The 13,651-nt window shown below is 34.8% G+C and overlaps 1 protein-coding gene and 1 long non-coding RNA gene across 2 annotated transcripts in view; both read left to right on the top strand.

Annotated features, from left to right (window-relative positions):
- LOC145724813 (uncharacterized) overlaps positions 1–13,651 on the top strand; it is a 118,668-nt gene that overhangs the window by 35,438 nt on the left and 69,579 nt on the right. The window lies entirely within an intron of this gene.
- LOC145724596 (potassium/sodium hyperpolarization-activated cyclic nucleotide-gated channel 4-like) lies at positions 4,688–6,480 on the top strand. Its single transcript, XM_081972946.1, has one exon. It carries the CDS (start codon positions 4,746–4,748, stop codon positions 6,402–6,404), a length of 1,659 nt encoding a protein of 552 aa, XP_081829072.1. The 5' UTR covers positions 4,688–4,745; the 3' UTR covers positions 6,405–6,480.

Below are 13,651 nucleotides of genomic sequence, written 5' to 3'. Positions count from 1 at the left end.
TAAAGTTATTTTTATTTGTTCGCGCCCTGAAATATATCCAACAGTTTCAGAAGCAATTTGCTCCTTCCAAATTGGTGAATTGAAAATAAATTATTTAGCTTATATTCGACGAAAGTCTTCTAGAATAAAATAAGGATGTTGTTTTGGTTCTTAATCACGACCATCATGAGCTAGCAGTGTTGTAAAACCATTCTTGTGAAGAAAATCGTACATAAGATTAACATATCTGAAGACTGTTATAGTGACATCGAGAATGACAATGGACTCATCCCACTTAACGTAAAACTGCATTTCAATACATACAGGGTGGTCCAGTGTCAATAATTCACTATTTGATAGCCAATCAAAAAATAAGTTGACTTGCATTGTGTCATTTTTCTGAAAAACGTTTCCTAAGGAAGATACAGTCCTCCAACTTTCAATTTAAAAAATCGTTTTATAGTTTAAAACTGAACATCCAAGACTTGTGAAAGTCCAAATTTGTACTGAATGGTCTAAAAACTTTTTTACTACTAGGAATGGTCTTATGATTCGCTTTCTCAGACTGCCATCCTGGTTGAGTGTCTGAAACTGGCATTCAAGAACTAAAAAAAGTCCGAAAATCAAGACAAAGATTGTATTGTGCATGAAACTCATTTTTTACTACTAAAAATAATATAAACGTTGACTTTTAATGCTAGAACTGACTTTACTAGGACTAAAGAGAGTCCAAAAGTATATTTTCAAGACTTTAATTGGTGTACAACTCAATTTTCTGGACTGGACAACAAGTTTAGAAGTAAATTAAGTTTTCGGACAATTTTATTTCTAAAAATTAGTTCTCAAGACTATTATTGTAGCATTTGGTACCAACATTTTTTACTTTTATTACTGAAGAAACTTGACTTTTGGAAATAGTTTTAAACTCGATTTTTCAGTCTTAAAAAGCACTAAAAACAGTGTGAATTTCTTAGAGGTGTTACAATTTTTTGCACTTATGAGTGTAGAAGTCAATTTAATAGTGAAGAAGCTTGAAATAACATTTTCCAGACTATGGGGTCAGTGGACACACTGGCTTTTAGGCCTGATAAGTCAAAAACTTTGTAAAGATAGTCTTCAAACTCGATTTGAGCGACTGAAAACAGCCTTAAAACACTAAAAACAGTCTAGTTTATTAAGAAATACCCGAATTTTTAGCACTGAGGTGTCTAGAAGTCGATTTAATAGTGACAAAGCTTGGAATGCTATTTTAAGTCTATGAAGAATGTAAAAATTGTTTTTTAAGTTTGCTATGTCAATAACTTGGTGAAGATAGTCTTGAAACTCGATTTTCCAAGCTGAAAGCAGTTTTGAAGCACTAAAAATAGTCCAGAATTCGAAGAAAATTAAAAGCAAATTAAGAAGCACGAAAAGTTCGTTTTCAAGACAATTTTCATGAATCTAATGTTAATGTCCTGCATCTAAGACTATTTTCAAGACTAAAATATTGAAATTTGTCTTCAAATTATGAAAACTTACTTCAAATGCAAATTTTAAGCTTCTGATGTCACTTTTCATTAGTTCAGTTACATTTTGGGGTTCAAGTCAATTTTTAAGGTTTAAATGTATGAATTTGTAGTAACAAGTTCTTGAAAAAGTAGTTTTTATGTCTTTAAGTCAATTTTTAGTATTAAAGTCTCTCGATTTGCATGAAAACTGGTTACAAACACAACTTTTAAGCTTCTGAAATTTTTACCTTTTCTAATTCAATTTTCAAAACTAAAGTCTTTTAGTTTGTCTGGAAACTATGAAAACTGGCTACAATAATATTTTTTAAACTTCTCAAGTGAATCTTCCGTTTCCAAGACAATTTTTAAGTTGGGTTGGGTTAGTTTTGGGTCTTTGACCGTAATAACGTGTAATAAAGTGCTTGTTCCAAATTTGATCAATATTGCTCCAACGGTCTGACAGTTATGACAAAAAAAAAACGATTTTTTAAACAGAAATTTGAAGGACTTTATTTTCCTTAAGAAACACTTTTCAGGAAAATGACATAATGAATGTCAACTTATTTTTTAATTTGCTATGGATTGGTGAATTATTGACATTTAAAACTGGACCACCCTGTATAGATCGGGAAACTTAGCATAATAAAAGTAGTTGGACATGGTTAGAGTTACGGAAGTAGGTTTTTCGCAGCTGACTTCTAGAAATGTTCTCAGATTATCTTCTTCTTCATGTACCAACTCCATGTTGCAGGTTGGTTATCATCATTGTTATTCTTACTTTGGAAACTGCGGCTTTGAATCGGTTGGAAGACGTTGAATCATTCACTTAAGTTCCTAAGCCAAATTATTCTTCTTCTTCTAACAGACCTCGCCCCACGATTTCTCCCTGGATTATGAGTTGTAGAATCTCATACCTTTGACCCGAGGTAGTGGACATAATAAAGCGAGTCGCAGAGCTTAAGTGGCAATGGGTTGGACATGTTGCCAGACTAAATGTGGACAGATGGGTATCAAAGCTTCAAGCAAAGAGGAGTGTGGGGAAGCTACAGAGGAGATGGTTGGATAATGTGAATAGAATAGCGGGAGGAAGATAGAGCAAAAGACAGGGCAGCATGGAAACAAATGAAAGAGGCCTTTGTTCAGGAGTGGACAGAAAATGGAAGAGAAAGAAGAACATGTCCGAGATATTTCCGAGAGTTTTCTCTTTTTAACTTCACGTAGAATCTCCACGCCCTTCTCCGTTCTTCTTAGGACATCTACGTTTGTAACATGTTCTGTCCATCATATTCTCAATATCCTCTTACGGTATGTTCACATCGTAATATACGTTCAGAGTCCAAGCCTCCACACCATACAGAACGACCGGAAGTAGTTTCTGAACAATAGTCTACATAACAGAGGACACTTGTTCCTAAGTAGTCATAGCTTTTGACTCTTTCGAGCTATTCGCCTTCCACAGTTTTGGTAACAATCATGTATTTGGTCTTCTTAATGTTGAGTGTTAGACCATATTCTCGTCTAGATGTGATGACGTTATTCAACATATTAAAGCTTAGCCATGTTTTCGGCAAGAAGTACTGTATCGTCCGCATAGCGCAAATTGTTCAGTGGAATGTTAATTCGTATTTCACCCTCTTCTTATTAGAGGGCTTTGCTAAAAATTTTCTCTGAATACATGTTGAAGAGGAGTGGCAAAAATACACAACCTTGCCTGAATCAGTTTGATTTCAACTGCCTTAGTTAAGGCGTTTTAGGCTATCCAATTTCTTATACAAAATCTGAAACAATAGACCCAAACCAACTTGCAGCAAATATTGGTTCCTGTCAAAATGTATTCAGCTAAGATATAATATGATCCTATATTGGATACAATTTGATAGAAAAATGTCTTCTTTATGTCATTAATTTGTATTGACGTTAGCAGAAAATTATGAGATTTGATTTGAAGTTATGTTTATTGTTTTTAATTAATTAAAAAAAGTCATGGATGATCTAAATCAAATGAGTTTCATACTCCTGTTTGCTTCAGTAAGTACTTCCTGTGTGCTGTTCTCTACTAAAATCAAACCGAATTTTATTGAAGGTTAGGAAATTGTTTGTTTTCTGTCGGCTCATGCTCATATGCATGCGCCGAGCTTAGAAATTGTCTGAAAAATAGAACCGGTTCTATTTTTCGTCCATTTTTCTATCCTAATCAATTTTTGGGCCAATTTACTGTAAGACACTATCAAATTTGGGATACCGAATGGGAGAGGATAAAAGAATCAGCATGGTATGCTACGCCGATGATGCAGCTATTCTCGCGGAAACGGAGGACGATCTACAGAGTCAGCCAAGCAATGAACATGACCATATCTATAGAAAAAACGAAAAGCATAATCTTTGCTTCTTCCCGTAAGATGTAAGCTGGTAGTTCAGGACAAAATCATCGAGCAAGTCTCACAATTCAAATATCTGGGTATGGATCTGTCGAGTTATCACGACCCAGTGAACGACCTAAGAAGCCAGCTCAACAAAGCGTCTGCCATGTCGGGCTGCTTAAGGCAGAACGAATACATGCGAAAGGATAGAAAGGTCAGAATCTATAAGACTTGTATCAGGCCAATCATGACATACGGAATAGAAACCAACAAAACGAAAAGAATGCTTCGAGTGGCGAAATGAAAACACTCAGGACTATAATGGAAAAAAACAAGAATAGACCGAATTAGGAACACTGACATTAGGGAACAATGTGGGGTGCAAGTCATCGTAAGATGGGGGAGACAAAGAAAACGATATTGGTACGCTCGCGTGAGAAGAATGGAAGAGGGAAGACTGCCACGCATCGCACTTGAACGGAAACCATAAGGAAAAAGAGGAACCCGGAAGACCACCTAATAGATGGAAGGACAGCTCCACCCCAGGAAGTGATCCAGAGGAACCTGCAAAACTAACAGATCTCGAGATCTTAAATATGAATAAGAAGAAGAAGAAGACTATCCAATTTACTTTGGACATAAAATTGTTCAAAAGTATATAAGAAATTGAATAGTCTAAAATGATCTTTTTCGGGATACTCTTAAAACAGCTACATTCCTCGTTACCATATTCATCCACAAAACATTTTTTGCATAAAGTGGATTAAATTAATTTCAAACTACAAAAAAAATTCAAACAAAATGAACACCCACTAACAGCTACTTGTGTGCCATTAATAACTCAAATAGATTCCATAGCAACCAACGTTAAGTCAATTTGATTTAAAAAATTATTAAATCATCTCCGCTGTTGTCACAGATGGAATATTTACCGAACAGTACCGATCTAGACATAAACTACCCACCGACACCGATTGGAGCCTCCAAATGGACAAAACTACTACTAAGCCTGCACCGTTTTATCATGGTGAGTCCGTCACACCCAACCACGGTGGAGTTCTTCAAGAGCGAGGTGGCTATCCTAAAAGAGAACGAACGCCATTACACGCAATTCAAACATACCATTCATCCACTGAGTAAGTTCAATCAACTGTACGAGGTGTGGTGCTTCTTTTTTTATGGAATTCTGCTTTTTTTCAAAACTTATGACTTTGCTTTTGTTAGAATTGGTGTTTATGACCCGTATGAATTTGATAAGGAACTAGTAATAATTTCCACTTACCTAGACTTGTTGTCCTTATGTAATGTCGTGCTTCAGTTTTTCATTGGTTTTACTGTTCAAGGTGTGAAATATGTTGAACTATCCAAGAGTAAAATTGCATTAAGATACCTTAACAACGGTCATTTTATTTGCGATTTATTTTCCTCTATTCCCAGAGTTTTGACGTATAAATCTCATGCTATAATTTTTTCTGTGGTACTTTGCTTGGCACTTCTTAAACTCAGACGGATAACCACGTTTATGAAGCTGATTAAACCTACGGCAATGTTTTTTGGAATCAAATCCAATACAAATTTTTTCTTGTTGGGTTTTTTCTGTCTAATTTCTTTAATTATGCATGTAATGACTTGTTTTCATTTTGGAGTGCCTAGATTTCGCTTGGCCACGACTCTTAAACCTTTAAATCAATCTTACCTTACAGGTTATTTCTTGACTTTAAATCCATCAAGACAATACGTGCTAACCTTTTTTAAGAGTGCCCAATATACATTTTTGATCGACATTCCATATTTACGTAGACATTCACTTCCAGAAGAGTTGAGTTTCTCTCTAATCAATTATATACTAGGGAAGCTTCTGCTTGCAGTGATATGGATTGTGCTTCTGTACACGTTTTTGTCCCAGCGCACGTTACGAGTTAAGTTCGAGGAAGTTATGACTGAGCTGAATGAGTACATGATAGCAAAACAGCTACCACCAGATTTAAAACAAAGACTAATCTGCTATTACAGATTCAAATATAGAAATGTGTTCTTCAACGAAACTTTCATTAGAACTATTCTGTCTGAAAATTTGAAAAAAGAAATCGACGTTTACTTGTGCAAATCGTTAATTAAGCATGTGTCCATATTTTCGCAAATTTCTTCCAAAACCGTGAAGCTAATCGTGGCATCTTTGATACCAGAAATCTATCTTCCCAACGATTTAATTATTCAGTCCGCTTCGTACGGTGATTGCATGTATTTCATTGAATGTGGTACTGTGGCCGTGTTGGCACCTTCGGGAAGAGAAATATGCCATTTGAATGACGGCGCTTACTTTGGTGAAATTTCGGTGCTGATGAAGGACCACAAGAGAACTGCCAGCATTATTGCCATCGAGACTACGAGGATTTTCAAATTGAACAAAGAAGATTTTGAAAAGTGCTTCCGAAGAAACGACCCAGTTTATAATATAATTTTGGATTTGGCTAAAAGGAGAATTGAAGAAACCAGTCAGATTGAAACTGATTACAAGCAAATGTTGTTCGAACAGACTTATACTCGCAAGTCCTATATACCTCGTCATCCAGCTTAATGACGTTTAATGTGTTCCAGTGTTTCTATTTAAATTAGTTGTTTTTGCTAATAAATTGTGTTGAATTTGCTTCTAGTATTGTTGTTTAGTGTTCATATCAGTATTAGGTTACGTTGCATGTGTGAATAATGCATGGATGGTATTGGAAATCAAACACTTTTAGTAGTTATTTACGCAATATTTAGCTTTTGGCATTAGACATTATTTCCTTGTATTATAAGTTTTGCCAAATTGTCATCCTTTCTTCTCCTCACATGTCCAAAAAACTTGAGAATATTGGTGATGATGGTTCTGTGAGCAGTCCAAGGGATTCTTCAATGCCTTCTCCAGACACACATTTCAAAGCTGTCCAGTTTAGCAATGTATGTGACTTTCAAAGTCCATGTTCCTGTCCCATATATTGGTAAAACAAGAGTTTCGACAAATTTGCATTTTGTTTTAGTTGTATTTGTTGGTCCTTCCAGATTTTATGCAGCTTTGTCATGACAGTTATGGCTTTCTCCTCAGATAATTAATTTCTTCAGTTAAACTTCAGTCATTTTTTGTTTGTCTTTTGTTATAAGTGTGGTGTCATCAGCATAACTTATGTCACCCTCTCAACTGTCCAAAGCCTTCCTTATAATGTATTCACCATAAATGTTGAATATCAAGGAAGATAAAATATCTTGTTTTACGCCTCGTTGTATGCTGAATATTGGAGAGTCTGACTGTTGCACTGCGGTTTTCATATCTTCTTCTCTCATTGCCTTATTGTTTACTGCGCATCTAAACAGATCAACAGATGACAATCCAAACCGCTGGCGTAGGTTGTGCAACAATGTCGTCTCCTCCCTGGTCCTCTCTTGCTATCCACCTTGCCCTGGACAACCAACTGTAGAAGGCGGTATTTTTCATGTCTTGGTATGTGGCCAAAGTACTCCAGCTTCCACTTTTTTACTGTAAAGACGACTTTCTTCTCTTTCTCTAATCTCTGCATGACTTCCATGTTGGTGATGTGTTCCGTCCAGGAGACATCAGTTGTGGTCCAAGCCCATATAACAAAACAGAAAATATCTAGCACCTATGTAGCCTTAACTATCTTAAATTATGCGGTTTATTTCCATAAACTTTGCTCTCTTTTAAATATTTCCATAAAAGATCCAACTGATTTAAACGAAAAGAAGTAGTCCATGTTCACACAGTGTAGTGTACCTAACCTAACTGATTTAAGTTGGGCGATCTTGAAAGCCATTCTATTAATGTGTTTTCAATTCATTTTGCTGAGAGAAGCTTTACATAAATTACCTCTTCTTTAATATTTTTTTAGTTAGTATACTATAATAGTATAGAAAAAAAAAATAAAAAAATATAATACTTTCTTATTCTTTTTTGTTGTTTCAGACTTCAAGCCAATAAACTTTTATGAATTTCTCCGCCAGTGAAAATAAATTGTGTTTAAAATTGTTTTGAAAACTGATATCGTTCGAGCTTGCTCGCTATCATATCCGTTCGGTAGTAAAACGGCATTTTAAAGAAATTGTTCCAAACCAGGCGGTTTATCCCGTGAATTTGAATCGCCAGAATACAATAATAATAAAATAAGTCATGGATTGCGAGCGGAAAACGCAAGGTAGAATCGGTATCGGCACGAGATCGAGCTTTATTGCAGACTATTCCGTATTATTGTACACTGTGTTTTCTATTTTGAGGTACAAAAGGGAACAGTGGCGTACGTTTTTGATTAGAGCAGAACACAGGTTACACTGGTTAGTTTCGTGTACCCAATCTACTCTTGAAAATTTCTATAAAACCCTCCTATCCTACAAAACATCGTACACAAAAATTCAAAGCATTACCTCAAAGATTCGTGGGATTTTAAGGAAAAAATTAAAAAAATTTAGTTCCCCAACGACTACTCCCTTATGTCACTCGACGTGGTCTCAATGTTAACAAACATCCCCATCAATTTGGTTCTAGACTTAGTTAGAAAACACTGGAACAGCATTAAGCAATACACAGACATCCCAATGAACGAATTTGTTGATGCAGTCGATCTGACTCTCAATTCCACATATTTCAACTTCCAAGACACTTACTATAAACAAATTAATGGCCATTAATTCACCATTTGATAGCTAATCAAAAAATAAGTTGACTTGCATTATTTCATTTTTCTGAAAAACGTTTCCTAAGGAAGATACAGTCCTCCAAATTTCCATTTAAAAAATCGTTTTATAGTTTAAAACTGAACATTCAAGACTTGTGAAAGTCCAAATTTGTACTGAATAGTCTAAAAGCTTGCTTTTTACTACTAGGAATGGTCTTATGATTCGCTTTCTCAGACTGTCATCCTGGTTGAGTGTCTGAAACTGGCATTCAAGAACTAAAAAAAGTCCGGAAATCAAGACAAAGATTGTATTGTGCATGAAACTCATTTTTTACTACTAAAAATAGTATAAAAGTTGACTTTTAATGCTAGAACGGACCTTACTAGGACTAAAGAGAGTCCAAAAGTATCAAGGTTTTAATTGGTGTACAACTCAATTTTCTGGACTGGACAACAAGTCTAGAAGTAAATTAAATTTTCGGACTATTTTATTTCTAAAAATTAGTTCTCAAGACTATTATTGTAGCATTTGGTACCAAAATTTTTTAGTTTTATTACTGAAGAGACTTGACTTTTGGAAATAGTCTTAAACTCGATTTTTCAGTCTTAAAAAGCACTAAAAACAGTCTGAATTTTTTAGAGATGATACAATTTATTGCACCTATGAGTGTAGAAGTCAATTTAATAGTGAAGACGCTTGAAATAACATTTTCAAGACTATGGTCAGTGGACACACTGGCTTTTAGGCCTGATAAGTCAAAAACTTTGTAAAGATAGTCTTCAAACTCGATTTGAGGGACTGAAAACAGCCTTAAAACACTAAAAACAGTCTAGTTTATTAAGAAATACCCGAATTTTTATCACTGAGGTGTCTAGAAGTCGATTTAATAGTGACAAAGCTTGGAATGCCATTTTAAGTCTATGAAGAATGTAAAAATTGTTTTTTAAGTTTGCTATGTCAATAACTTGGTGAAGATAGTCTTGAAACTCGATTTTCCAAGCTGAAAGCAGTTTTAAAGCACTAAAAATAGTCCAGAATTCGAAGAAAATGAAAAGCAAAGTAAAAAGCACGAAAAGTTCGTTCTCAAGACAATTTTCATGAATCTAATGTCAATGTCCTGCATCTAAGACTTAAAGATTTTCAAGACTAAAATATTGAAATTTGTCTTCAAATTATGAAAACTTACTTCAAATGCAAACTTTATTAAGCTTCTGATGGCACTTTTTATTAGTTCAGTCACATTTTGGGGTTCAAGTCAATTTTTAAGGTTTAAATGTATGAATTTGTTGTAACAAATTCTTGAAAAAGTAATTTTTATGTCTACAAGTCAATTTTTAGTATTAAAGTCTCTCGATTAGTTTTGAAAATTCAATTTCAATTTCATCATCAATACAAAGTCTTGTTGTGACCGTACTGATAGTTTCACTGTGTAAGTCCATATTCGTTTCCAGAAGAGATTTCTCAGAGATTTGATTAAGGTTTTTCGTAATTAATTCAGCCATGTTGGTTCTGCAACTGTAATATTGTTTCCAATAAACATGGAAGCATTACCACCTCGATATTTTATAAGCGATGTTCGATTTCGTATATCGGGCCGAGGCAGCAGCCATAAATTAGTCGATATCTAATAAAGTCGCGCGGATTTATCGTTCCCAAACTCAGATAAATTCCTATCAACCCCTCTATATGTAAATCGGGGAATAGCGCGGGGTTTGATGGATTTTTCAAACGATAATTAAGGGAAAAATAAAACAACGCGTTATGGTGTAGCAGCGTTTTTAAATCCACTTCCAGAGCAGCAGTTGAGGGTTTGTACATATTTGAACGGAATGGATGATTTTGGTGGTCAAGCTAGAATATTTTTGACATTGCAAGTGCAACAACGATAAAAAGTTTGCCCATTAAACACGAAGAAGAAGACAAATATACAATACAAGAATTTCAAGCTATTTCTTTAAAAGTTAATGAAATTACTGTCCACCTAGACGTGCTTTAAAAAAAGTGTTTAAATTTCTGGGAAACAGTGGGTATAGGTTTATCATTGGAGGAGATTTCAATGCTAAACATACCAATTGGGGATCTAGAGTTACGACTACAAAATGAAAACAACTTTTTCATGCTATAAACCAGCTTAATTAGAAAAGTTTATCAACTGGTAAACCTACTTATTGGCCTACAAACCCCAATAAAATACCTGACTTTGATTGACTTTTTTTGTTGCTCAAAATGTGTTCTTGACATATGCAAGTGGAAGAAACTTGTGAGAGGAATTCAGATCATTTCTTAAATTCCACTCAGCAAAGGTACGGATTGGCAGAGCTGCAAATTTCAACTGAAAATCTGTCACTTTTATTGAAAAATGTGTATGTTACGACATAATAATTTCAAATTTTGGTACAAGTTGTAAAATAAGGTAATACATTGTCATAAATGGACAATATTTAATGTTTTGGACTAAGTATTATATTATTCATATGATGTTAATATGATGATATTAACAATGTAGCTAAACAGTACTCGTGTGTAAATTTGAGTGTTTTGAATATCGATTATAGAAGAAACAATAAATTCCAGTTAATCCAAAATAAAATATGGTCGAGTATTAAATTAAGGGTAGAAAATAGCTGCGGTCATATAAGGCAATCTTTTACCGGCCACTCTAATATAAAACAGTATACGGTCCATTGTTTCAACCCCTATACACGTCTAAAACTGACATTTATATAGAAACCATTAATTTGGTCCGGGATCTCCTGGTTAGGGCAGGAATATGGCTGCACTGGTCGAGATAAATTGCGAAGCATAACTGGAGAAAATTAATCAATGGTCACCTCGACGTAATTTCTGGCATGGCGGCGAAGCTGCAACGGCTAACGGCACTAAACTAGCCCCGCTCGGACGACTTATATTGCAGCTATTAATTTGCCGGATACGAGAGACCCTCACTCCCTGATTCACTACTCATATCTCTTCTCTAAGTGGACTTTAAATTCTAACCTCATTCAAGTTTTATATCTGTCTCTATCTCTTTTAATTTTACATGTGCGTTTTTTTTAGTTTATTATCATGTATACAGAGTGTGTTTCGAAAATGAGTTTCAACTATATACTTCCATTTTTTAAATGAAAACCTCACTTTTTTTGTATTCTTATATTTTTCTGGAACAATTAATGGAAGGTAATCACAGTGAGGAGGAAGCAGAAGAATTTTACTCTCGGATCTTATGAAGAAACTCCCTAAACAAGAAATTATTATCTTAATGGGTGACTTTATTACCAAAATATATAAAGGAAGAGAAGGGAAACACATTGAGCCTCACGGACTTGGAGTAAGGAAGGAAAATCTCAGTGTATTTGCATCTGTTACCTGACTTGGTAATAACAAACACCTTCTATGAGTTACCAGACACACGACTATACACCTGGACTTTTTCTAGAGACGACCTTAGAACACCATTTTATTATCTTAGATAATATTGTTACGGTTTGGGCCTACTATGCTCGATACTTCTGAACGAGCACTCGATTCGGGATGGAATCGAAGCGCCGCAATTTCTGGCCGGGCGCGTGTTAAAGTAGGCCACACTTAGGAAGCGACACCTGGAAGCATCTTTAATATTCGAGGCAAATCGCGAAGCGTTTTGCGGTCATTCTAGAACGTGGTTTGCGAATATAAAAGAAGCGGTGTCGACCGCGGTAGTAGTAGTAGTGAATTTGTGAACGCGTAAAGTTTAAAAAGTGGAATAATTGTGGAATTGTAGTAGTGTTCTTAGTAGCTGAATTAATTATTGTACGGAGTGTTTTTGAAGTGTAAATATATTTATTAATTGTTGAGTTAAACTGACTTCGTGAAAACCCACGGGAAAATCGTAACAATATCTTAATAATTCGACGAGGTAGAAACAGTGCAGACAGACAATCGGACCACAATCCACAAAATAACCAAAATATAATATTAGGAATCTAAGAAAAACGACATAGTAAGATACCAAATAAAGAAGAACATCAACGTCAAATGCAGACTGATTGTGGAGAAGACTGATAACACTGAAGAACATATGATACTTGTTGATACAACAACTAATGTTAAAGAGCTTAAAACATGGATGATGGAAAAAATTATGTTACTGATGGAAGAACGAAGAACACAAAAGAACAGTTCTTCAACATACAGAGGAGACCAAACAAAAAGAATTGGATGAGAAATGTCAGAAAATAGAAGTTTTGCAAAGAAGATTCGATGACTTCAGTGTACACTATGGAACACACCCTTGACTACCCTGATCTTGACATACAGAATGTCCTTTACTGCGTATTTGTCTTTGAAAGGTAATAAGGACAATTTTTGACAGCAATTTAAAAAATTGCAAACTTTGACCACAATTCGATTAGTGTTCACCATAATGAATGTGTTACACCAGTGATGGAATAGTTAGCAATTGTCAGTTCAGCGTACAATGGAATAAACGTGACCAATCCGTGATCACCACTAGTTAGCAATAAACAAACATTAACAATTACATCGTGAAGAATAACACAGGTTATGGAAAATTTGTGAATTCCAGCTGCATTCATTATAACTACCTACGATCATGTGATGGGTCTATATTGAATGTTTCAAATAATCAGTTATTCGAGATTTTTTGGAAAAATGCACCGAAATTTTGTCCAAATGAAGGTTTTTCTTAGACGGGTCGAGGTGGCCATTTTAACTAATTCTGGCATAGAGAATACAAATCTGGTGTCCGTTTTTTTGTAACTGCCTTTGTGACATTTTAAGAAATGACACTTTACGTTACATTTTTAGTGTTAATTTAAACTTTTTCCAAAAAAAAAAAAATCATGAAATGACTATTAAAATAAGCAAGTTGACATCAACTTCCGGTTAAACCAGAAGTGACAGAAAGATGAAAATATGTTTAAAAAATAGCACTCATTAAATATCTTTTTTTATTATACTTAACAGAAAATACTACATTTTCAACTGTTTATAAAATACAGTAAATATGACATTTTCGGAACAGCGCACGGAAATTTTTTCCCGATTCCTCTTTCCGTGCGCTTAATAATAAACATAGATATCCATGATACTAGATATCCTATGGCAACCCGAAGAAAAAAAAGAAACGAGTAATGTGTCCATAGCAACGATTTATTTTTT

This window comes from Ips typographus, linkage group LG2 (assembly GCF_016097725.1).
Source record: "Ips typographus isolate SLU linkage group LG2, UJ_Ityp_2.0, whole genome shotgun sequence".
NCBI classification, from domain to species: Eukaryota; Metazoa; Arthropoda; class Insecta; order Coleoptera; family Curculionidae; genus Ips; species Ips typographus.
This window is presented reverse-complemented; position numbering and strand designations above follow the sequence as displayed.

What these genes read in the sequence shown, in the direction of transcription:
- LOC145724596 (XM_081972946.1), top strand. Translation starts at nt 4,746, where the DNA reads ATGGAATATTTACCGAACAGTACCGATCTAGACATAAACTACCCACCG.